The sequence below is a fragment of the Chelonia mydas genome, chromosome 2 (genome assembly GCF_015237465.2).
Source record: "Chelonia mydas isolate rCheMyd1 chromosome 2, rCheMyd1.pri.v2, whole genome shotgun sequence".
NCBI lineage: Eukaryota > Metazoa > Chordata > Testudines > Cheloniidae > Chelonia > Chelonia mydas.
In genome coordinates this window covers 175,569,688-175,596,644 of record NC_057850.1, presented here as the reverse complement: position 1 = coordinate 175,596,644, position 26,957 = coordinate 175,569,688, and the positions used below count along the sequence as shown (strand labels likewise).

Here is a 26,957-nt window from a genome sequence, read left to right as displayed (position 1 = left end):
ATATTTCTCCTTCAAAGAGCCAGATTTGAGCCTCTTAACTCATACTGGTGGTTTCACTGACGGCAGTGAAAGTACTCGTAAGGTCTGCACAAACTAGCCCAAAAGTAGCTGTGGCCCAGCCACAAAATGTGGTCATGAAGCAGAGACACACAAGGAGAAGACATGTCAAATAAGGTGTCATTTTTACATAGTCACTTTTCTGACCATGACCTCATTTGGGCCCTGACTCTGATCTCATTATACCAATTGGATGAGGATCGGGCCCTTTGAAAAGCCAGCCACCGAGATAAGCTATCCATGCAGTGATTAGCTCAACTGCCTCAATGTGACACTAATAACTGCAGCACAAAGCTCAGTCCTGTTTGACCTGAGGTTATGAAGTGCACAGGAAGGAGGTACTGCAGGGTGAAGGCCAGAGAGAAAAGACCCTGAAAATTCTTGCCTCCTTCAAAAAGTCCAGGTTGAAATGGCCATGTTCCTTGTACCTCCCTTTTAAACTGCTCCTCTATGGAAACTGGCACAGCACTGCTACCCCCTTTGTCTCAACAAGCCTCAGTGAATAATTATTTCTTTTTGTATCACAGGCAAGAAAACAAAAAGCAGGGTCAGCACTTAACAGACTTGAAGAGGGCTCAAACAGCAGTGTCTGGAGGCCATGTGCTTAGAAAACAAACTGTTGCTACTTTCTTTTGGACTACCATTTTTATTTATTGGCTGTTCCTCAAGCACTTTCGTCCTATTTGAAAATCTGCTTAAATGAAGAACTTCTCTGATGTTGTCCTGTTTTTTTGTAATCTACCATTTTTGGGAAATTTTTAGGACTCTTCTTGATTTTTGGGGTGGAGGGTGGGGTATGTGTATTGTGGGACTCCCTGAACAAAACCCAAAACACCATACTTTTAAAAGTCTTTTTGAAATTATTTTTAAAGGATAAAAAGAACCCCTTATGTATCCCCTGTTACTGCTTTTGGCATACATCATATTTTAAAGGATACAATACCATGACAACACTGTCAATTAGTGATGTATTGGGGTAATATATCATCAGAACATCTTTTCTTTAGAGGATACGGGCAGTAAAAGACCAGGCAGATCAGCAGGGAATCATCTTTTTTTCTTTCTTTTTCTTTAATCTAACTCTGTTTTTGGGTTGTACAGAAGTGAATTTCTTCATGGGATATGACTTGTTGCAAAATAAGCTAGGAGGCCCAGTGGGCTTTGTAAACCCTTTTAAAACTGCATGGCTTCAGGGGCTTCTTTGTTCAGAGTTTTTCATACAGGCTCTGGCCTTTAAGAAAGCCCCAAAAGGCCACTACCTGAATCTCCAGTGTAAAAGCTTAGCTAAGCAGACGTCAGATACAAAAAGCAATAAAGGTTGCTCTCAGACACAATGATGGGTATGTCATTGTTCAGACAATATATTTATACATTTATTTCATTAAAATAACTTAGTTAATGGAACTGTTTTAAATAAATGTTCAATAAAGTCACATTACAGCACTAAAAGAAAAATTAAGGACTATCCACTTGGTGTACATAGATCAAACAGAAACACAATGTCTGGCTTCATCAGAAAAGGGAAATCTTGAACTTGAGGACAGATGCTGATGTGTTTCTGAGCGTTTTCTGTATTTTCATGGTGGTGTGCTTCACTTTACTGCAATAAAGCCAACCCAGGGAAATAAACAGAACATGGGCAATGGGGCCAAGATGGGAAGAAACAGAAGTGGAAGGGTTGCTCTGCTGAAGGGTCAGAGTTGACGGAAGGTTTAGAGATTGAACAGACCTTGAAACTTTGGCTTGGTCAACATTAGAAAACTTGCACCAGTGTAACTACATTGGTTTTAAACCAATCTTATTAAACCCAAATCCCTAACATAGAAACACATCGAACAGTTTAACCCTTGCTTAAATCAGTTTAGTGTAATTTGGAACTTAGCTATGTAAACTTCAAAGGTTATTCTAAGCAAAGGTTAAACTTGCTTAAGTTTATCTACATTAGGGGTTTGTATCAGTTTAGCTAGATCAGCATAGTTGTACAGTATACGCAAGAGACACACAGCTATAACTGGGGAAAATATAATTTACTTTCTTAGTCACAGACTTAGATTCAAACTGACACACGTCCTATCTGACCAAGGTTCTACTTGTCTTACTGACTGCTAATTTGCATAAGATTCAGCATTGACAAAGAGCTATTTAGTATTTACTATTACTCCTTTCATAATGCTAATAACTAGCACTTTTATATAGCCTTTTCCAGCAGTAGATCTCAAAGTGCTTAACAAAGGAGGTCAGATGTAGACTTTAATAGAAATATAAAACATATTTATATTTAATTTTAAAAAATACCCTAATGGAAGATTGTAGCTAAGAATTTTAAATGCACACAAATCAGGAAAGTCAAAGGGTTGGTTCCCACAGAACCATAACATCACCCCCCAACTTTTACCTGCCTTCCAGTTTATATATACTATTTTGTGTTACTGTATATGCTGTTAAGTTTGCACTGAAACCTGAGGTTCACGTCCCTATTGACAGAGAGTTTCATATTATATTCTGTTGAATGGTGAGAAGCTTTGCTTTTGACTTCACTGGGACAAAGATTTGACCGTATCACACGGAAAAGGTTAAAGTGAGGAAAAATGTTTAAGTGGATAGGGCACTGACCTAGGAGACCTGGGCTCTATTCCTGGCTCTACCATTGACCTACTATGGGCAAATTACTTCACCCTTGTGTGCATTCGTTGTCTGTCTACCTTGTCTATTGTAATTATAACTCACCAGGATAGGAGCCATCTCCTAATATGTGTTTGCACACTGTCTAGCATAATAGGCTCGTGATCTCAGTTGTGACTCTAGGTGCTACAGTAATACAAATAAATGATCATATTAAATGAAGCTCCTCCTACTCATGGTGCTACAATAGCAGGCCACTGGGCTGTCTTCAGGGAAAATCAGGCTTGCAACTGACCACAGAGGTCAATTTCCCCAAGCTGGTGAACATTAGGTACATTGCAGAAATGGTATGTTTGGTCTAAAGGAGGTTGTGAGTGGTGAGTACTGAGCTACTTGTACATAGTACTGTGTTTTTTGGTTGTGGTGGGGAATACACATCTGCAGTGAAATTTTTGGGTCTTCTTTCAGCAAGCAAGGGCTTTGTTTTTAATGGTGCTTCCTGGGGGAGAACTGAAGTTCTGAAGGGAGTAGTTGATATTGGCAGAGCTCCACCGCGGAGAGATCTGTAGCACTATCCCTGCTCAATGTCAACAGTGGCCTGCTGCTTTGGGCATTGGGGACATAGGAGCCTAAGAGATTATGAAAATGTGGAAACAAGCAAGAAACTACTGTGTGCTGTATTTGGAAAAAAAGGTGGTTTTGTGTTCACAAGAGGAAAAATTTTGTTTTTGCAAGGACTGAGTTGACCTATTTGATTCATGATGAAATATCATTTGTATCAATATAACACAACTTTATGCTGAAAACCTGGTAACATTTTTACTATGAGCAAGCCCCCAGTGTGCAACATTTAAGCATATGCTTAGTTTTACTCATGTATGTACTCCTATTACAGTTAATGGAACTAGTCACTTGCATGAAGGTAAGCATATGCCTCAATGTTTGCAGGGTGTAGATTTGAATTTGTAAATCAAGACAATGTTATTGTTTTTTGCAGAAAATTGTCTGTTTCACAGACAAATATTTTTTCCATTTTGCACCATAACAGTTTTTTAGTATCCTTTTTTTTTGTTTTAGTGTCTTTTACCTGCAGAAACTTTCATTTGTTTAATTGAAACTAGATACAAGTTTGAGGGGAAACAATGAAAATGAGAAATTTTTCTTACCCCACTTGTCAGTGGTGAGACATTTTCTTACAGTCCACTGCTTTGTGAGTGCTTTCGCCTCCGTTTTCTCACTCAGGGCCTAATTTTTCAATTCTTACTCATGCAGAGCAGGGCTTACTGAAGAGAGTAATCCCACTGAACTCAAGAGGGAGTACTTGATTGTATAAGTGGTACTCGTGAGAGAACGTTGTAGAACTGGAATCTGAATCATAAGCTAAGCAACAGTACCAAATGATCAAGGGTGGGATTTTCAAAGGCACCTGACTTTGGAGCAGTTGTCCCATTGATTTTATATGGGAAGTGTGCTCCTAAGGCTGTGTCTATATTAGGGAACTTACAGCAGCGATGCAGCTGTACTGATGCTGTAAAGTCTCTCATGTAGCCACTCTACGCCAATGGGAGAGAGCTCTCCTGTCAACATAATTTAATCCACTCCCAATGAGCGGCTGAAGCTATATCGGTGGGAGAAGCTCTCCTGCCAACATAGTGCTGTGCATACTAGTGCTTATGCCAGTGGAATTTATGTCACTCAGGGGGGCGGATTATTAACACCCCTGAGAGGCGTACATTTTGCTGACATAAGTGGCAGTGTAGACATAGTCGAATTTATAGGTACTTTTGAAAAGTTCACCCCAAATTCTTGAAGGACAATTTTTATCCTTGTTTGAAAGCTTTCAGTGTGACTTACATTATTGTTTCAGACGACAAATGCACACACTTAAGCTCCTATTCTTCAAAAATTTAAAAGCATGTCCTTAATTTTATGTTGTGTGGGTTATCCCACTGAAATCCAGGCATAAAGTTAAGACTAGACTATCTGAAGAGTGCATTAGTGTGACCAGCATAACGTAAATAGTGGTTGGAAGTAACTGCAGGATTGGGCCTTAATGTCAGATCAGATTTCTATCCCATGGTATCAACCTTCTCAGTCAGTCTTCTTTGTTCTCCCTTTCTACATAGATTTTTTTGTTTTTATTTAAATGAAAGTTTAGGTAATATTTTTCCTGTTCAACAAAGAGGCAAAGATTAGATATTTAAAATCTACATGATTCAATATAAGCCTCAAAAACTAACAAACCAGAATGTCACAGTGGAAATTTACCCTTTGACAATCAGCATCAGTGATAACTTTACAGCCAATTCTACCCCTATATTGGCCAGTAAAACAATGGACTCAGAACATAGTCAACTGGATCACTCTGCAAAAAGAACAAGAGTACTTGTGGCACCTTAGAGACTAACAAATTTATTTGAGCATAAGCTTTGGTGGGCTACAGCCCACTTCATCGGATGCATAGAATGGAACATATAGTAAGAAGATATATATATATATACACACATAGAGAGAATATGAAAAGGTAGAAGTAGCCACACTGGTGCATCCACCAAGAAACAAGGACTCCTGATCTTTTTCTCTTCCAAGCCAAATGCAGGCTACAGAAAGTAGTCCTCCTAGTGGTTGTTCTGTGAAAGAGCAGAGACTCAACAGGGAATCCAGTAGGAATTTGGCTGCTGCTTCAAGCTGTGGTTTGGCACAAGTCCTGTGCAAGGTCTCTGCCAAACATTCAGTTGTTTTTTACTCTTTCTTTTCATGTTGACATTTTATTTTACTGTACCACATGAGCTTATGACTGTTAGTCTTGATATACTTTGTCGTTAGAATGGGGTACTATGCACAGAGTTCTTTGATGGAAGGTAAAAATATGAGCTATAAGTTGCAGATGAACAAATTATGGTGAGAGGAAGCTTCAGAAAAGGCAACATGAAGTTCTAGCCTAAAATAGCCTCTGGGTAACTTATCTTTTATGTAAATGAATTTTCATCTCCTTTGCACTTACTTTGAAGAAGAGAATTTCAGTGGCAAGTTTTGGGAGACGTGAGAAAAAAAAAAGTGGGTTCCAAACGAAATATTCTAAACTTCTCTTGAACATGTTAGAAATATAATTCTCCAGGTGCTGGACTCAATTAATACAGGAAAGAAGATTCAGTCAGACTCTGCAGCCCTTCATGAAGTCCTTTATTCCATGTGAGCCTGAGATTCCGAGCATGAACCCTACATGTCTTTGCTGTGTAGTCACAAGGGACTTACATCAGATGTGGCGGTATTGTTATGAATCAGCTTGACTCCTTTTAAAATATTGCTTTTTCCCCAAACCTAATAAAACAAACCTAGATGCAGTCTAGTTATGTTCTCTCCCTTTCTCTCTGAGTGTATATGAACATTAAATTAAAAAAAAAATCCCAGATGTGAATCCATAAACCATCTGTTTAAAATAACTATTGTGTAGGACTATAATTACAAGTTATTTATTATGAATCTTGGGATCCTATTATGGATTTTGACTGACTCCCAGGTTTCTGATTTAGCAAATGGTTTATGTATATATATGAGCTATGTGTCTCTTCTGCACTTTTCAGGGCCCAAGTGCATGTCCTTTTAATGAAACAAACAAACAAAAAAACACTCTTATAAAAGCTGGCTTCTGCATGTTGCAGTCCGATATTGCTGTTCTTAAGAGAAAACCTCTGAAAGTATCTGAGAGCTTTCAACAGCTTCAGAAACAATGTTGACAACACAGATGCAGATTTGGTAGTATAGCTCTCCTTCATGCTGCTAGTTAACAATTCCTTAAATGTATGGCTTGGACAAGTAATGAAATGTTATGATTACTAGAGGGTGGAACTTATTTGGAAGGAAAGGGCTTGCTGTTAAAATCCATTTGGCTCAATTGCTGGCTCACCCTGCTGCACCCTTGCAAAACTAATGGGGAGGAGAAAGAGAAATTTAAATAAGCAGACTGGTGGTACATGTTACAAGCAATATTTTGGAAGGGTGGGTGAAACCCCTCACCCCCTCAAGAATTCCTCCTTGTTTGGTAATGTTTTATCTTCTTACTCTTGCACACCATGGGCCTAGGAGATCTGCATTGTATAACAGACTACAATAGACTAAACAATGATTTACCAGCCCTGCTTTATCTTCTGTCTTGTATGAATGATATGAATAGTGTTAGCCCTTTCCTCCACATCAAGTCCCCCGGGTCTTGAGTTTTGCTAAGATGTGCTCTTATATGAAAAACTAAAGAACTATAACAGTATATTCAGCAATAGTTTAAGGGCTAAAATCAGTCATGGAAGAAACAAGTGCAACTCCATGAGCTTCAGGGGAATTATGCTTGTTTATGTTGAAAACAAGAGGGCTTTATGGTTAAGGCACTGGACTCAGGAGATCGGTGCTTAATTCTTGGCTCAGCCACAGACTTCCTGTCTGACCTTAGGCAAGTTGCTTAATCTGTCTGTCTGTGCCTCGATTTTTTTCCATCAGTAAAATGTATATAATAAATAGTCCTTCCCTTTTTCCTCCCTTTGTCAGTCTTGACTATTTAGACTGTACACTCTGTTTTATCTCTTAGTGTGTGTTTGTACACACAGTGTGGCCTGGATCTTTCTTGAGGCCTCCTAAGTCTAGATGCTACTGTAATAGAAATAATAATAATAATATCACAGCTGAATTTGACATAAGATGTTTGTCCTTTAGAATTTTGATGTTAGTGGTGCTTCCCCCCTTTCTATGTGCATGGAGAAATCTGACACACAGGGAGGCTTTCAATAGTATATGTTATATCATTACTTTGAAATTCAGAAAAAATTCTGTAAAATTCTATGTTGGGACTATCTTTTTCTTCTCGATTATTTCCCAGATTTGCTAATATGCCTTTTCTAACTCTCATATCTAAGAAGTGATCTTGGAATGTGAAGATCATCATAGGTTCTTATCTGCCTCTTCCATCATCATCATCATCATCAGTGATAAAGATTCTACAATCATGATGTAGCTGAAAATGTTGATGATGCATGAAGAGAATAGGATGCAACTTGTCCTACCATTGTTTTATTAGTTCTATGGTGCCAATGATAATAAAAACTTGTCTTTGGCAGTGAAGTAAACAGATTTAAATCAGATTTGTGGGGCCAAATATGAAGTCTTTAATCAGGACCCAATTGTACCACCTTTAAATGCAAGCAGAAGGCTCATCCTTACACCCATCTCCAGTCCTCGGCATGGAATGGCTGGGCAGCCACCTCCAAACTCAGAGGAAGGTCAGGATGTATGTGAGAGGAGAGGGAATTAGTGTGCTCAGGGGAGGAGTGGGTGGGCAGGATGTAGAGTTATGGTGGAGGAGATGCAGTATTCCCCTGGCAATCAGGAAACAAAGGTAATCCAAATTGGGGTGTAATCCTTTTTGGTAACCCTCCCTGCCATCTGCAATAGTGAGTCCCCCTTTAAATTGGGGTCCCATGTGTAGTTGCCACCTGGTGATGCTTTAGTAGCATGGCTCCAATGGAGCTATATTGCCACAGAGCAGAGGAGGCCCGTGGATACAAAGGGTCTTCCTGGATTGCCCTTTCCTCCTGCAGATACCCTGAGATTCATGAAGTCTATAAATCAGTTTATATGACCTGTATTATATTTGGGCAAATCCTCTCTTACCCCCATTGCCCCCAATGAAACAATTCAGCAGGAAAATTTCTAGAGGTCTAGTGTAGAGATTTTCTTCCCTTCAACTCCTCCAGTGGATATTTTTTCACAGGAGGGGGTGATGAAGCCCTCAGTTTTAACTCAGCCTTTTCTGAGGCAAACTTCCATTAAACTAAATGAGGATTTGCCTGAATTGTTTTGAATATGGATCTGAGGATTTGGTTCACAGGTAGCAGATACTGTAGGTTTGATTCTGTTCCCACTTACACTGATTTCACGCTGGATCAAATCAGTTTAAGTCAAGGGTGTTACATTGGTGTAAGTAAAAGTAGAATTTGGCATATTGCATTGAATAAAGAAAAGGAGTACTTGAGCTTATGCTCAAATAAATTTGTTAGTCTCTAAGGTGCCACAAGTACTTCTCTTCTTTTTGCGGATACAGACTAACATGGCTGCTACTCTGAAACCTGCATTGAATAAGAAGTTGTCGAGCCAATTTCACTAATGTGCTCTGATTGCTTTGTGTCAATCCAGCATTGCAAAACTGCCATAAACTCAGTTTAACTGGCCGATTAAATCCAGGTTTATGGTTGCTTTGCAACACTGGAGAGGTGCAAAACTGGAGTAGTGTGTCAGTGAATCTATCACACTAGTTACAATCTGTTACAATAGTCATGTTTCTGACTAAACTGCATGTTAGTTAACAACTTTAGGGCCTGATTCTCATTTGTGCTGATTTCGCATTGATTTAACTAGTTATTCCTGGTTTATGCTGGTGTAAGAATCAAGCCCTTTCTACTCCCTGCCAGATTAGACAGTGACTGTGAGAAGAATAAAGCTGTGATTTTAAGTCCAAGAGGCTTGTAATAAAAGCTTTATATCTTCCTTCACAAGCACCTTGAGCAAGACCACAGGAAGCAAAAGGAGGCAAAGGGGTGATGTGTGCAGAGCCTCTTGTGCTTCAGTTTTCTGATTGACATTTTTCTACCTCTTTGATTCTTTTCAGTCTCTAATTAAGCCATAAAATCCATTGAGAGAGACACTAGCATCTGGTAAATGGCTACCTGTGTCATTTAATGAACTGGACTAGTAATTATAGGTGGAGTTCACTTCAGAGGGTTAAATTTAAGACAGGAATTTCAAGTAGCAAAATTTTACTTTAAAAAATAAATGTGTTTGTTTTCTACCCTTGTTCAGTTCTAGGGTTGTTCAGTGTGGTTGACAATCATAGGGGAAAGCTGAAGGTTGAGGAGCTACTATTAACTAGGCAATGGAAAAGCTCCTTCGTTTGCAGTTTAAAACAATTTTTACTGAAAAATTCCTGGGTTTTACAAAAAGTGTTCTTCATTTTTTTGTGATTTTTCACCCTACTTTTGTATCATTCAAACATGTAAAAATAACTTGTTTTATTAGGAAAATACAATACAGTGCATGAGATATATGTATTACGATAATAAATTAGTCTGTGTGTATATGCAAAGCTGCCTGTTGAAATAAGACTATGTATTTGTCTAGAAGATGCACACAATAAACAAACAGGCACGCATGCAAGCTCTGAAGTGCGTGCGCATCTAAATGTACTGATGAATCTCACACCCACCATGTACATATTTCAAGCTGTTGGCAGATAACAGTTTAAAGATTTGACACTCTAAAGTGGGAAGAAAATGAAAATCTATATCAGAATACGTTTCAGAACACAAGGAAGTATTCAAAAGTTTAAAAAAAAACTAAAACAGGAGAAAAGGATGAAGCTGAGTGTACATGCTGCAAATGGTGTGGCCCAATTATTAAATGTAAATATTTATAGACCAATAGTTATAAGTCTACAACAGGAAACTGTTTATTCAAATGAAAAGTTTTATTTGGGGATTAGATACATTGTTTTCTTAAACTCAGAGTGGCATTGTGTTTTGAGTTCTGTTTTAGTTCTGCAGCAAATGACATTGATGAACAGAATTCAAAGCATTAATCCACTGAATATTCCCCCCCCCCCGTCTTTCCATCCATCAAAATAAACCCTGATATTTACCCAGAAAAATTATTAATAGTTTTTGACACAGATTGTCACCTGTTTTTGTTGTTGTGGCAATAAACACTGATAAATACCTGAGAAAAATTGAACAAAATAATAACTGAAAACGAAGGGCCCTACCAATGGATTACCTTGTGCTAAACATTCCTGTGTTAATTCTTCTTAGTATATTCAGTGGTATCCTCCAGCTTGGTAACTGACTTTTCTTTATAGGATGGTGGCAGTATAATATGCAATTATTTTACCCTCTTGGATAGTCTGATTTCTGAACAGTTTGAGGACAAGACATAAATCATAACAACCTCTTACTAAGAAAGGCTGGGATATTGCCAAGAATGTTTATCAACATTGGAACATGGCAAGAGGGTTGTGTGTTTTTCTTTGGGGTGCAGACCTCTCCACCAGTATCTGCGCTTTTGTCATTTTAAAATAGGATCACTAAAATGTGCAGTGTATGGGACTACGTCTTGAGAACCTCAGGAAATTGTAGAGAGTGCAGATTGTGGCTGCCCACTTAAGTGGGATTTCCCACATGGAACACATCAAATATGTGATCTGTGGTGGTTACCAGTTGTTATCTAAGTGGAGGTTAAGCTGTAAAGCCCTATGTAGTTTGGATCCTGAACAGTTTAGGAACCTGCATCTCTCATGATCCCAAGGCAGATGGGATAAACTGAGGGGTCAAGCAAACAGCTTCCTGATTTAAATGAGTTTGGGACTGCTGGCAGGTTGTTAAAGGAAGTTCTGCACCAGCTTGGTCGCTTGGAATGATAGATCCCAGATCTGATGGCCTTCAGGTCATGTTGCAAAGCTTATTTGTTTTCCTAGGATTTTCCTGAGGGGATTGGGAGTTGAGAAGGATTTCAAAATAGATAGTTTGGGGGACGGGTAGGAAGGGAGAACCTTTAACTGCTTTTGTGCCAGCTCATATCTGAACAACAAAAAAGATAGAATAATTTATTATATATTTCTAAAGAATTGTTGTTCTTAATTATTTGACCATGCACTGAGAGATGATACATTAGAACATTTTGGGCCATTGGTTGCTCCATTGAAGTCACTGTCATCACATTAATTTATATCAGCTGAGTATTTGGCTGTGTGTGTGTATGCTATGCAGTGTATAAATTAATATATGTATTGTAAATGAAATGCAAAAATAACCCTTGGAGTGGTGTCTTCTGCCTGGCACTTTGTGTAGTAATTTACATCAGTGAAGTGTAGGTGAAAGGCAGTGGAGAATCAGAACTCCTATGTTAACACAATGTAGAAACTGATATATTTAAACACAAAAATGTTAGGGAATGCAAAAGTTATACTTGCAAAGTAATCTTATGGGCCCAATACTGGAAGGTATTGAGTTGCTCCTGAGAAGAACCAAACCCCTCAATTCTCATTGAAATCCAAGGAGTTTTAGTTTACTCAGCACAGTGCAATATTAGGCCCTAAGTGAAGAAAATGTTTACTGAATACAAATTATTCATTACATCATCTTTTAGTCTTTATTTGCAAATTATGGATTCAGTGATTGAATCTTAGAATCTCCCATGTATGACAACTAGTTAAACACTGATTAACCCTTTAGCACTGGACAAATGAATCACCAGTAAATGGATTTGTTGTTGTTCGGATCACTCTCCCAATTAAGCAGCATTAATGATCATTTACTCTCATGAGGCATGAAATCTGTTCCCTGGGAGATGTTCAAACAAAGCAGCAATCCCAAATAAATGTAGCTGTATTAAGACCTTCATTTAGCAGAGCACCTAAGCATGTGCTTAATCCCATACCTATTTAGCAAATAATTGAGTAAGTGCTTAACTTTAAGTATATGCTTAACTCTCATAGACTGCAGTGGGACATAAGCATATATTTAAAGTTAAGCCTGTGCTTAACTTTATTAGGCCCTACGTGCATTGTTATGTGTGTGCAGGGCTTAAATTCTCCCTGAATGTTTCCCAGAGCCCTGGGGCTCAGGGCTTCAGCCTGTGGGAGGCACCGGTGCTCCCATGGGTTTGAAAATATTTACCGGAGCTTTGCTCTGGATGGCTCCAGCTGAATTTAAGCCGTGTGTGTATGTGTATACAGTAGAACCTCAAAGTTATAAACTAACCGGTCAACCACACACCTCATTTGGGACCAGAAGTACACAATCAGGCAGCAGCAGAGACCAAAAAATAAAAAGGGGGGGTGGGGTGCAAATGCAATACAGTTAGGGTGACCAGATGTCCCGTTTTTAAAGGGACAATCCTGTTTTTTGGGACTTTTTCTTATATAGGTGCCTATTACCCCCCACCCCCGTCCCATTTTTTCACAGTTGCTATCTGGTCACCCTAAGTATAGTACTGTGTTAAATGTAAACCACTAAAAAAATAAAGAGAAAGTTTAAAAACAAAGATTTGACAAGGTAAGGAAACTGTTTCTGTACTTGTTTAAATTAAGATGGTTAAAAGCAGCATTTTTCTTCTGCATAGTAAAGTTTCAAAGTCAATTATTAAGTCAATGTTCAGCTGTAAATGTTTGAAAGAACCACCATAATGTTTTGTTCAGAGTTACGAAACTTCAGAGTTATGAACAAGCTCCATTACTGAAGTGTTCATAACTTTAAGGTTTTATTGTATTTAAAACTGCTGTCACTTTAGAAATAACAGCAAATGAAAATGCTTGAAACACTTTTGTTAATATGGCCCTATTATCAGAGAGCTGTCCCTGTGCTATGAACTTTTCATAAATATCTCCTCACTTGGCATTTATATTTCTTTTTTGTTTTTTAAACTGAATCCATTCAAACCCAACTGAGTTATTATTTGGCTTGGAACTTTAGACGGTTGCACTTTAATTCACTGTACTACTCGGGACTGTTGGACAGTTGTGAGCAAATATTTTTTTTCACACAAGGAAGTCTTGGACAAGGTACTCTAATAGTTTGAAATATAATTTACAAAAATATTATCATTTCTACAGTATACCAAAAAGTAATATTAGAATGGGAAAAGGAATCACACGTTTCCTTTGGCATTACTTTATCTAGGTTAGATCTCCTTTTAATGTTGTGCTTTCCGCCCCCACTCGTCCTCTCTTCTCAGTATGTACTATGAGGGAAAAATACTGTCTGTTTCTATGAGGGAATTTTTGATTATTTTGAATCACAAAGGTCTCTTGTCAAGCAGGGAGTGACTTCCTAAACCCATATTTCAATTTTGGAGTGTCATGAAATGGAGAATAAATGTTTGATTTTTGCTTTCAACAACATTTGCCTTTTTTGCCTAGAATAAGGAAGTGACATGCAAACGAGAGAAGTGTCCGGTGCTTTCCAAGGAGTGTTCTCTGGTCATTAAGCAGAGAGGAGCCTGCTGTGAGCAATGCAAAGGTGCAGTTTCCTTCATATATTCTCTCTCTTTATTTATTTATTTTTTTTAAGTTTCTCAGTTCTTGAATTTGTTTTGCCAGATGTAGAGTGAAGTCTAAAGCTTTCCATCTCTGGCTACTGGTGGCCCCCAAAATGGCAGTAATTTTAAGAAATCCCCAAGTTATGGGGAGATACATAGTTTTATAATATAAACATGTAAATTAGTTAGTTTCCAAGATATCATAATACCTTAAAACACATTTTTGTTTCTACTTCATTAGTAGTACTTTATTATTATGATGAAATTATATTATTATTCCCAGAGGAAGGATGCCAATGTGAGGCTAAGCACTAAATGGAAACAAAATCTTAATAGAGTTAGTGAAACAGACTCCAAACATTTGGCAGGACTGCCAAATTTCCCTCAGAAGATGAAGAGCCCTTGCTGCTGCTACTTTATTACCCATATTCACTACTTTTCTATCCTGTCTTCCAAATAATTCCCCATTTGATATGAAGGAATTCACCCTTCCCTTTCCAAAACTTGTTTTCTGCATGTTTTCATTGTTTGTTGTCACGATCAACCAATGTAAAGAGTTGGCCAGGATGACCCCTACTCACCCCACCCAACCATCATTCCCACCACATCCATAAGAGATTGTTGTGGTCAGAAGTGAAGTGATAGCTGGTTTGAACATTCAAGCAGACCTCTAACCTTTCTTCCCTGTATTAGAGATTTCACACCTACGGGCTCATAGGTTTCTGGCTGGCTGGTATTCTTTGCTGTCTCCTACAAGTGAATAAATATGCAGATGCTTACTCCTTATGCTTCCAGAAGCACCCTTATCCCCTCTTTTTCAGTGAAGAAAAAGAGAAGTGCAGCTTAGAAAATAGCATGGCAGCTGCTGCTATTTCTGCATTTCTGTATAAAACAAACATCCCCCTCACCAACACAGTGTATTTTATGTTATTGAATTCTATTAATATACATGATAGCAATGAGCCATAAATCTTGTAAAAAGTTTAGACTTTAGTAAAAACTACTTGCATCTGGTGATAATTTAAACTAAAATGTCCTAAAAAGGGAACTCGGCAACAATGCAAACAGTACATGCTTAGTTCTCAGCTATAATTTTTCTTCAAAGTGCTTTAGAAATTGAATTAGCTAATTATTAAATTCCCACTTCTTCTTCTTTTTTTTTTTTGGTCCTCTACTATACAATAAACGGATTGTGGTAATAAAGAAATATGTTTTTTACATAATTACCATACTGATACAAGTAATACATTTTGTAATTAAAATCAGTAGAAAGTGTCTTTTTTTTTAATAGTGACACAGTGAGGTAATGTGCCATAAAACATGGTAAAACTGTTGAGAGACTGCTCAACAGTACTCAGCTGATGAAGTAAAGAATTTCCGATTCAGCCAGCTTTTACTTTCTCTCTCTTTCGCTCTCTTTTTTTTTTAATTTATCTTTTTTATTCCCCAGGGGTGGTCGGGGTGACTTTGGGAGGGAAGTGGGGTAGAATAAATTTCTGGGGAATTCTAAATCCAAAACCCAATGCAAACATTCTACCACCCTGCCGGAAAAAATATAATGGCAGGAAAACAGACTACTCTATAATTCAGGCAGAAGAGACATGATGGATATGTATTTTTCCTGGATGACTAAAGACATATGATGGCTGATCTATTTATGCTTTGCTTCTGTGGTCCAGTTTAGATTTCTGAACATGCCTGGCAAACCCAAATTCGTAGATTTGTCTAAAACTTTGACACTTTTTTTTTTAAGCCAAGGAAAGGGAGAGGCCCACCTTAAAATGACACTGAAATTAAACTGTTTCCTAAAAACGTATGAATTTATAGTTACAAGTTTCATTGACACGAACTATAAATTATATTTTGCTTTAGCTTTACAGCATAAAGTTCCTAAACTATGTTTTGAACTGATTGGAAATCCATTCCCCATGTTCATACCAGATGCATAGATGGTCGCTTTCTTGCATATGAAATTATGAAAAAACATTAAGATTATGAATTCAAGGACTCAAAAGTTAGGAAGTACAAAATGTAAGGTTGCCCATGGAACCTTGATTTTTCCCTCCTTGTGGGTCTTTGCTGTGTAATGAGTAAGGCAGTGGTTTGGTGAAAAAAGTAGTATGTAATTTAAAACTTGATCATAATGCATATGCACAAGGGGAAGAATTATGTTTGTAAGGGGGACCTTAAATTCTGGAATTTCCTATCTCTTAAGAGCTTGGCTTTGCCACTTAAATAACATATATTATATTGTAATTTCTTAGTATTTTAAAAGTTTTTAAAAAAGGTAACCCCTACTGTGTAAAATTGGAGTGACCCCCCACAGCATACATCATCAACAAGGTTTGAATCCTGAACCTTCAGCACTGCTTGAGCTACAGAACTAACTGGATTAGCTGGTAGCAAATAAAGGCTCTTCTGCCTGTTTGGGGAATGGGGGGCGGGGGCAGGGGAGGAAATAAGCCTCTGGGACGTGTCTTTGTGGGGAGCCTGTTTTCTTGCTTTATCTCTCTTTCCCTCCACCCAGGAAGCTGGGGGGAGCTCCTGTCTCATGTGGTGGCCCCCAAAGGGGTGTGTGATCTGCCGGGGCCATGTAGTGTGTCTGGGTGGAAGTTGGGGATCCCACTTCCCTCTCTCTTCCTCTACAGCTCCCAGGATGTACTCCTGTTTTGGGGGCAGCATGGGACATGGCCTCAGAATATTTGTATTCAGATATTGTTTTGGTAGGCTGTTTAAACCCCCCCCCCGCCCCACTCCCCCCAAAAGTTCCTGAGCAACTCAAGCAAGAGAAGTGAAATGATGATTTTTAACAGTTTATATCTCAGTTAAACCTGAACAACATTTCCTGGGACAAAGAAAAGGCACTTCTTGATTTCTCCAGTGGATTTCTCCATGCCTAATTTCAAAGGTCTGGTGCAAACAATAGTGGTGTTAAAGTTTCTCAAAAAGTCACCAGAATCTTTTATAATGGAAAGTGTTGGCCAACTGAAACATAGGGGTTGTTACTCATTTCCCTTGTAATATTCTTTGTTAATGCCAGTTTCCCAACCTTATGGAGAAATGGACTGTTGGCTATTGTCATTTAAAATATATAGGGGTCTATAATATCATGAACAAAAGGTAGGGAGTACAATTTCAAAATTGGCTTTGTGTATGAAACAAGAAGCCAGCTTCAGACAATTTGTGATGACCATAAAAATAGGCAGGAAATCTGGTTGTTTTGTTTTATTATGTGGGAGGCCACGTCGTGATTGGATTTGGGGGCTGTAATACTTCCAGTTGTGTAGTCCATGTCACCACAGCAGTTTAAAATGGGATTTTATGCATTTGATTGTGCATCAAGCTGAGCACTCTGCTGCATACCTATGCACACACAAATAATCTGAATTCAAAACATTGTGGGAGAATTTTTCCTTCTTCTAGCTGCATACTGAGCAGTGATCCCTTGCTACTGATTGCACGCTTGTGTGTGATATTTAAATGTCTTCTAGCAGTTCTTCTCCGCTTTCACTGAAACGTCAACAAAAACCTTACCTGCCTATGCAATGAGAAAGAAAATTAGTAGCAGGTGAAAGCTGCTGAGATAAAAACAATATATTACCCTAAAACCAGTGGTTTTCAGCCTCTGGACCCTGGTGGTGGTGGTGGTGGTGGTGGGGGCAGTCCGCAGATTATGCGGTAAGGGGTCTGCGAAAGGTTCTTGTTACCACAGAACAGTGGTTTTCAGCCTGAATCCCAGTCCAGTATGTCCTGTCACTGTAGCATTGTGGGTGGGGTGGAATTGCCTTTCCTCTTCTCTCATTTTATTCAATACATTTAATGAAAACATATGAGGTCACTGAGGATTATAGAAATGGATTTGGCAGATTTTTCGTATTTACCTGGACAGATGTCATTTTAATTTGGGGCTCTCTCCATTTCTAAAAATAAATTATTTTCTCTCTGAATAAGAGTTTGTTATTAGTGGATCAGAGATGGATAAGATGGGTGTACTATAACTGTGAGCCATACTCAGCTTTTTGTTCCTGCTAATGTGCATCTCCCCTGGACAGCTATGAGAGTGCCATGCAAAGATGTAGTAGCTGGGAGGGTGAAGGGGGTTTGTTACTCTAATTATGTTTTAAGTTATTCTAGGCTGAGACTGGTGCTATCTTTTACTTTTCTTTATATGCAATTTGTTCTGTCCTGCACTTGTTCACTGTTGATGGTTAATTTTATAAATATTTGGTAATGATTTAACTGTTTGTGACATATATGCTCCATTGATATTCATTAAGAATAATCCTATTTTGCCACAGAAGTGGATTATAGCACAGACAATGACACTGCAGGCCTTCTCGAATATCAAAATATCTAGAGTTATAATTCACAAAAACAAAATTTTTGGAAGGGATATTAAATTCCACGATTCAGGGCTTAAGATGGGCTGTAACTATTAGATATTAGAATGAGTCCTAACACTTGTGGGTAGGAGAGTGAAGGGGGTGGGCAGATTATCCTACATTTGCCTACTGTGGTGTTTTTACACCTTCTTCTGAAGCATCTGGTTCTGGCTGCTGTGGGTAGGTCTACACAGCAATTAAATACCCATGGCTGGCTCAGGTCAGCTGACTTGGATTCATGGGGCTTGGGCTGCAGGTCTGTCAAATTGCTTTGTAGATATTTGAGTTTGAGCTGGAGCCCGAGCTCTGGAACCTCGCGATACTTTTGTGGTAAGACTCTTACAATCTTTGCATGTGGATAGATCCCATTTTTTTGTGCAGCCCATACTGTATGAACTGTGAAATTCTCCATTGTTTAGAGACTGTACAAGTTCAGGAACTATTGGAGCTCTAATCACACATTTTGTTGTTTTACTGTGTTCATGTCAGATCATAAAAGAGTGGAATTCATTTGACCCCACATACAGGTGAAATACAGGGCATCTGCGAAAGTGAATTTCAGCTGCCGAGAGAATGGGGGCAGAGGGCAGACCTATATATCTGTTATGTCTACTTTCACTATGGTAGCAGCTGTAAGATCATTGAGCTTCTTGGGCAATGTTGTGGGGCCATGTAACGCAGATCCCATGGTCTCTCTCCTGACCCACCCTCATCATTGCCATGCACGTTGTACTACGCAGGGCTAGTGTGGAGAACTACTCCTTGACACACAGGACTGCAGAGGGCTCTTTATCAGTGGCCCTCATGCAGCCCCAATTCAAATTGAAATGTTGTGGTCCTCTGCACTAGGGGTAAATATGATCTCAGAGCATTCTTAAGCCAAATCCTCTGTTACCCCACACTGGTGGCTGGGTTTGGAGTTGGATATATGTATGGTGAGCTGAGGTAGCCTTCATAGATTACTACTGGGCAACTCCCTTGCCAGGAGGAGGAATAGTGAGGGATTTATGTAGATTAAATCCCTAACCCCATCCCACCCATGTGCTGGCGCCACACCCAGGTGCTGTTATGCTATGCTATTTACCCCGTATGTGGCTCCCCCACGTCCACATTCTGCATGCAGTGGAACTGCACTGTTTCAGCTGCAAAAAGGGACTCTGTGGCTATGCAGGAGGGAGCTGGATTTGTCTCTTTAATGTCGGGTGTAAATGGTGTGGAGGACATTGCACAGGCTCTCTGCTCTGCATGTATATCACACCAAGTGAGGTATAAGCAGCAGAAACAAATGAGCCTCTAAGAAACATGTTTTTTGCACATAAATAAAAAACAGAAGAGGAATACTAGCTACATTACTTATGCAGAATTTTCTCTACGTAGAATTTCAGCATTTGCCAGGAGGTGTCAGTGACTCTTTAACATTATGAAATATGTGAAAATAGATTTAATAATATCCACATATGGGATTTGCAGTTCTCTTAACTTGGCCGACAGGTTTAATGTCAGTGACATACAGCTGAATTTGCAAGGGGTTTTTGGCTTGATCTGATATTTCTGTGCTAGTTTGTCTGGGCTTTTCCCTGAGGAATAATTTATCAAAAAAATAAATAAAACCTGTCTTATGACTGTTTTCTTTATCCTGATGTTTATTTTTCATGCCAATAGAGAGGTTACTTTTTAAATAGAAGGGGAGGGGAAAAAAAGAAAAATAGGAGAAGTAGGATGCTTTAGAAACGGGGGACATGGAGCCAACCTACAGTATGTTAATCTGATATTTTCTCCTGGGACTATGGGAAATGACTTGTCTATAGAATTCCCATTAGCCTAAAATAAGCACAAATTCCTGCTGGAATCTTGTTGGGCACTGTCAAATTGAGTAATAAAGTCCTATTTTTAATGAACTTTCGAGGACACTGTCTAAGCCTTAGTATGCTAGTCCATCTTTTCCAGCCCATTTTTTCTCTTTGGAGTACTACTGTCACGTGCTGCTGGGGAGCAGGAGGAAAAAAGTTCCATTCAAATTCTTATTGGGGGTGGGATGATGAGTGCCTTACTGACTGTCCAGTTTGTCTCCATGATAAAATGGAACAAAAATAACTCAATCGGTTGTAATTCACATCTTTAATTATATCTGTTCAAATCTATGTGAGAACATGCTTCTCTTGGAATAAAAGCGCCCGATTCTTTATTTAAATGGAAAACTGTAAAAAATTGATCTAAGTTATTTCAAAACAGGGCACTCTCATTCCAAAATAAGCATGCCAACCCACACAGGGTATATCTGTATCTGGGAGAGGGCCTCCCAGCCTCGGTCCACAGACTCGCGTTAGTGGAGCTCAAGCTACCAGGCTAAAAATAGCTGTGTAGACATTGTGACTCCGGACTGGAGCTCGGGCTTTCAAGCCTGGGGGGTTGGGGTGGGTTGGCTTGAGAGTTCACGCTCTAGCATGAGTGACAATGTCTATACATCTGTTTTTAGCGTGCTAGGGCCGCCAATACAAGTCTGTGGACCCAGGCTGAGAGGCTCATTCCCAGTTGTTAGGTCCCAGACCAGATACTGGCCTGCTCCCTGATTAACTTTGCTGCTAGGCAACCAGTGAGCCCAGCTACACTGCCTTGGAACTGACAGAGTGGCCACAGCTCTGACTGGCTGCTAGTTTAGCAGCCATGCTTATATAAGCCCGGCCCCCACAGCACACCAGTGGCTGCTTAACCTCTACCATGCCTGCAGCAGTGCTTGCCCTTGTTCCATCCCCAGCTCCCCTCTGGCTTCTGACTCCAGTTGACCCTATCGTTCTAAAATTCGGCTGCTGTCTCTCTGGTATTGATCCCTGGCTCTGCTTCTGGTTTACACTTCTGGCTCTGGCCAGGAAATAACTGAAGCTATAATAACTGAAATTACAAGCGGTAATTTAGCTATATTGCCTCCATTTATTATGTAGATAGTCTAGATTTCGGTCCTTATCAGTTTGGCTTTATCAGGTTACTTTAGCAGCTATTGAGTAGTTTTCACTTAATAGACCACAATGGACCAACTTCAAAAGATTCAATGGTTTGGTTTGGTTCAGATAAGCAACTCAAAGCTTGTATGCTTATCCAAGACTTATCTGAACAATTTGGACCCAGGTAGCTTATAGGAACAAAACCACAGATAACGGAAAGTTAATATTTTACATTAATAATACACCAGCATTTCTAAGAGAAGAAATAGAAGGGACTGTAAATTAGGTCAGAATCTTAACTGGGTAAATCAGCATAGTTCCATTGAAATCACTCTAGTCTGGTCCTTTATGCTGTCCTTTAAGTATGTATTTAATCTGAAATAACTAAGTATTTAAATACTTAAACTGAATATTTAAGTTGAGCTCTGGTGTTCCTAGATTTTTATACATGGTTTCCTCCCCTCTTCAAATAATAAATGGTTAGCAAAAGTTGACTTAATGGGGTTTCCTGGTGAGAATTATTCTTTTAGGATCTTGAAGAGGGATTCCATCATGGTGTGTGATTGTGTAGAAGGGAAAGCAATACCTTCACTGATAACATTGCATATATTCAGAAATTGCTACTTTCTGAGCTAAATATGATGTGTGTTCAATCATGTAGTAGGCAGAATTCTACCTGGATGAATAAGCTTATTGAAGCAGAAAGGGTTTTACTCAGCTGATTTCAGGAGAGTCTCAAACTTCCATAGTATGATTAAGTGGATTCAAAAGGCCCTGCTTTGTGTTTGTAGTGTCAGCTGGAAGATGTATGTATTGAAAGTAAGGGTCTGGAACACTAGCTGGTATGTAGTCTGTTTTCTGTTAGTTTTGAAGAATGTGTTATGGGTGCAGTTTTGGGAAATACAAAGGACACAACTATGGGCAAAGGGGCATGCCTCGGGTCAAAAGAATATGAATATCTCACCTGGGCTATTGTAACTATTTTCTCTCCAGCCTTAATGATTTTATCCCATCTTCAAATCTTCCCAACATTCAGCAGCTAAAACAATCCTACCTTCCTAATGCTCTGACCATGTCAACCCTCCTTTGTTGGCTCCTTGTCTCTTTCACTTACAAAATTTTGGTCAACTAAAACCTCTGTCTGCATCTCACCTCTCATCACTGACACATGCACTCTGTCCACTGTTCTGCAATGTGGAGTAGTCGAATAAAAAACAAACTGGGATTAAATCCAAATAAAATTATTTACTGGTTTGTTTGCAGATATGTACTGAAATAGGAGTAGTATTTGTCACTTGGGTTCCTAAGTGAGAAAAAGACTGAGGGTGAAATCCTAGCCCCACTGAAATCAAAGGGAGTCTTAATTTAAAATTGCTAAAATTTTACCCGTTACCTGTAGTAATTTCCTAATTTGTTTTCAGATTTTGCACAGAAATATTTTTCTACTAAGAAGTTATATGTTTAAAATGCTCATCCATAAAGAAAAAGATCATTCCCAGTCTCATTAACTGTACATACAACACACACACACACACATATAAAACTGATAAGCAAATAGCCGGAGTTATACTGCAGCTAGTCACACATTCTGATATAGAGCTCCATTGTGAAAGGTGCTGAGCACTCTGTCTTTGGTCCTTAGCTTGCAGGATGTGAATGGTTCCATTGCAGTGCTTGAAATCAAGCACATGCTTGAGTGATTTCCTGAATGGAGACCAGAGTGCTCAGCAATATGTAGAACTGTGCCCATATTGAACTTCCAGAAGTCAAGAAGGCTGAAATGCTAAATCACTTAAGTACTTTTGAAAATCCCACCTTTAGGTGGCAAATTATGGTTTTAGGAGCCTAACTTTAGGCTCCTATTTTGAAAATGTTGGCCTCTGTGTACAAAACAGTTCAGAATAACAATGTTAATGTGTTGAGTCTCAATAAGTTCTCATTGTTAACACTGAGGCAATTTATTTTGAAGTGACAAAGGTTTTATGTCACGAAGACATTTTAAATAAAAAATACAGTTTTAGTCCCAGATGCTGCATACACTTATGCACATGTTAACTTTAAAACAATGGGACTATTCATCTGAGTCCCTTTCACATGAGCAGAGTTTCTTATCCGCTTAAGTGATTGAAGCATCAGGGCCTTCAGCTGCAATATTGTCTTTTTTGCCTATCACAGTTTTATGAAAGACAAATAAGAGACTGTACCAGTAGTGACATTTTAAAGAGGAGTATTTATAACGTAATGCATTATAAATGTTAATCTAAAAATGCCATAGCTAAAACTTTAAAATTAGCTTTACAAAACTCCAACCCTGATTTAAATCAGTGATTTAAACAATAAATAAATAAAAATCAAATTATTTGAAATTATAGTTAAATCAGTTATTCAAATTGCTCTACTTTGCCTGGTATTTCTGAGAATGGGTGATCGCCTCATGAAATACTCACATGAAATAGATTTATCAGAAAACAGAACAGCTCCCACCCATAGTACTGGCAATCTTGCCCACTGACACTGAATTGAGTGTATTCCCTAAAAGAATCCCAGGTTTTACTGCTGAAAGTTTTTGAAAAGAAGAACAAATTTCCCAAATTTATAAATAACCATTTTAGTGGAATTTAAGGAGGAAGGGCACAGATAATCTATGTCTGTTATGTAATGTATTTTCTTTCATTTTATTGTCTCTGTATATTCCTCTTTTGCTGTCCTGCTAAGGCTTTTCCACAGCTCTTTGGGAGTCTTTCCATTGATTTCAGTAGCTTTGGATGAGACTTTATCCTTACAGATCTGCTTTAAAAAAGTGTATGTTTGAAGAGACCTTCCCCAGCCCCCAGCAATCCTGTATATTTCATATAAAAGTCCCCCTCTGAGGCAACTGATCAGTGAGAATCAGTATTGTGATGGGCCCCTATTTTCATAAAAAGACCTGTCATTTCTGTATTGCCATAGCTTCCAGCTTGTTCTACACTAGCACTACTGCAGGGAAGCAGCAGAAGACTGGATGGATAAGTGCTTTAAGGGATTCTCCTAAAAAAGCATATGATCTTTAACAAACAAGAAAAGGCTGTTTGATCCTACAAGCCTGTTCAATTTTTGAGTGACATTGACCATTCCTCCCTCCCGCCGCCACCCGGCTGCTATTTTGCTATATCCTAACATCCTTTGCTCCTCCAGAAAGACTTCTCAGTTGTCCCTTAAATCCATTTTATGCCATTTACTCCAGCGGCCTCTCCTAGAAACTAATTCCATATGCACATCACTTTTTGAGGGAAAACATGCTGTTTAGATTCCCTATGTATGCTTAGCTTTCTATTTTTAATTTTTAAAAAAAGATTATGCCTCTTGAGTTATTTTTTTTTTCACTTTTCATCTGAGTAAAATAATTGCCTGGATTAAAATTATGAAGGGGACTGATAGTTAAAGACTTCTCTTTATTTGACTTTAAACCTCCACATTTACAAGGAAAACAAGTCCATCCTCTTGGCATTCTTCATTGCTTGGATTCTTGAGACAAAGACTTGAGCTTCTTTGCCCTGGATCCACATTTCTTCCATGGTTGGCCTGTGCTAGTGATTTTAGACCAGATCCTCAGCTAGTTTAAACTACCATAGCTTCATTGATGCTAATGGAACTATGCTGATTTACACCAACTGATAATATGACCCTTTAACTGTGACAGCAGTCCACATTACCCAGGTTTGTGATGCTATGCACTAGGGTATTATCTTTATATGGTTCTTCATTTAAGGTGACGCTAATGTTTTAACCTGATCCTCTTTGCATCTCCTTGGGAACATTGCTAAACTCCTGCCCATGATATTGTTACCATCTTTACACTGGCCAATCTGTGCATTGTAAATTCTAAATTAGGTTACTTGTTGATTTATGAACTAGAAGATGGAACTATTTATAGGTTTTAACTCTTACAAAATATTGCTTCCAAGATCCTTACATATACTTTTTTTTTAAAGAGATATCTTCAATTACTACAGCCAATTCCTAAACTAGTGGTCTTAAAAACATGCCAGTTTTATCTGTCCACTTCCAGACACCAACTACTCCCAATCACCCTTCCCTATACCTTTTCATTAGGTTCTCTTATAACAAAAGGTCCTCTTGCTATTTTCTTTCCAGGCTATTGAGAAAGTTCACCCTCAGTATCAGTGGGAAGGCTTCTATAGAAGATGCCTTCTTATCCTTAAGGAAAAGGGAGGGTGGCAACCGATCCTGGTTCTAAGGGTAGGTCTACTCTTAAAACTCTGCATTTGCACAGCTGCACCAATGCAGCCTCACTGCTGTAGGGCTTAAGTGAAGACATTGGTATGCTGATGGGAGAGAGCTCTCCCATTGGCATAGTTAATTCACCTCCCTGAGATGCAGTAGCTATGTTGATGGGAGAAGCTGTCCCACTGACATAGTGCTGTCTACACAGAGGGGGCAGTTAAGGTTGGTATAATTATGTCACTCAGGGGTATGGATTTTTCACACCGTTGGTAGTTATACTGACATAGGCCTGCAGCGTAGATGTGGCCTAAGACACCTCATAAAGAAGCTGAAATTCAGGAAGGCTACTCTGGCATCAGTAATCCCCACTCTGGAATCAAGGGACTGGTTCCCATCTTTCAGTCTTCAAGATGCATTCTTCAACATAGCTATAATCCTATCACATAGGACGTACTAAGATTCATGGTGGGCCAAGAACATTATCAAAATAGGGTGCTTCCCCTTTGTCTCTCAGCCACCCCAAGGGTGTTTACCAAAGTACTCATAGCATAGCTCAGGAAGAGAGACACCACAATGTATCTATACGTGGATGACTGGCTGGACTTGGGGAGATCTTCTCAGTAGGCCTTGAGCTCTGTCCTCCTTATACGAACCTTTTCTGCAGCTTGAGCTTGAAAATCTGTCTATAGAAACCTACCGATTCCCGTCCAGAACATCATGTGATCATAAAGTAAGAGACTGTCCTGCTTCTCTCTTTCTCTAGGTTGCACTTTTGAAGGAAAGAACTACAACAGCTCCATAAAATGGCAAGCCCCAGCTAATCCATGTATTGCATATCAGTGTCAGGTAAGGGCTGGAAGTCATGAAGTTAACAAATGCAGAATTGTTTGCTTTCTCTCGTGAAAGTCTGAATCTTTTGTATTAAATCCAAACAATATATTTAAAATCTTCAGTTTCTTAAGTCAAGAAAAACAAGAGATCATGTTCAGAGTTAAGGCTGCTGCTTTGTCCTTAACTCATCCAGTTGTGACCAGCTATAGTGCAACATTCAGAACAACAAGGTTACTTATCTTAAATACTGAGATTCTAATCTAAAACATACCTGGATGAGCTAAGGATGGAGGGCTAGCCTGAACACTGGAATTATTTTGCTTTTCTCAGCAATCATTAGACTTTTAACAAAATATGAGTGTGCACCTGTTTGTGAGAGACACACCAATGTGGAATACTAATTAAAATAAGCTAACAAACAACCCATTTCTTTTCCCTGAGCTACTGATTTGTCAACATAGTGGGCTGCATTTCTGATAGCCTTCCTGAGTTGCACCAATAAAATCCACAAGAGTATTCATCTGCAGACACACACATTGCATTTGTGTACACAAGCCAGGTAACTGACAAATTGATGTTTCTGCAGTCTCTAGGTTTGTCCATACAAATGGATGTGATCACGATCTTTCGGGGGTAAAAATACAAAGTTCTGCTAAAAACCCTTTACTAAGAGCTGCATTTTCTTCGGACCCAACATTGATGTCAGTACTGCCTTTAGAAATAAGGTAGATGCCCAAGTTTAAATACTCTGCACAAATATTTTGAAGGGGACTGGAAATATTCAAAGGGATCTTTCTGGGTACGTTTTGGCACCAGGTAGTCAGATACTAGC

At 38.9% G+C, this 26,957-nt stretch overlaps 1 protein-coding gene across 1 annotated transcript in view; it reads left to right on the top strand.

Moving 5' to 3' along the window:
• The window catches only part of BMPER (BMP binding endothelial regulator), a 192,391-nt gene that overhangs the window by 14,217 nt on the left and 151,217 nt on the right, over nucleotides 1–26,957 (top strand). Inside the window, exons 3-4 of the mRNA XM_007064353.4 lie at nucleotides 13,631–13,730; nucleotides 26,058–26,140. Coding sequence (XP_007064415.2) covers nucleotides 13,631–13,730; nucleotides 26,058–26,140 — 183 coding nt within the window. The remainder of the gene's footprint in view (nucleotides 1–13,630; nucleotides 13,731–26,057; nucleotides 26,141–26,957) is intronic.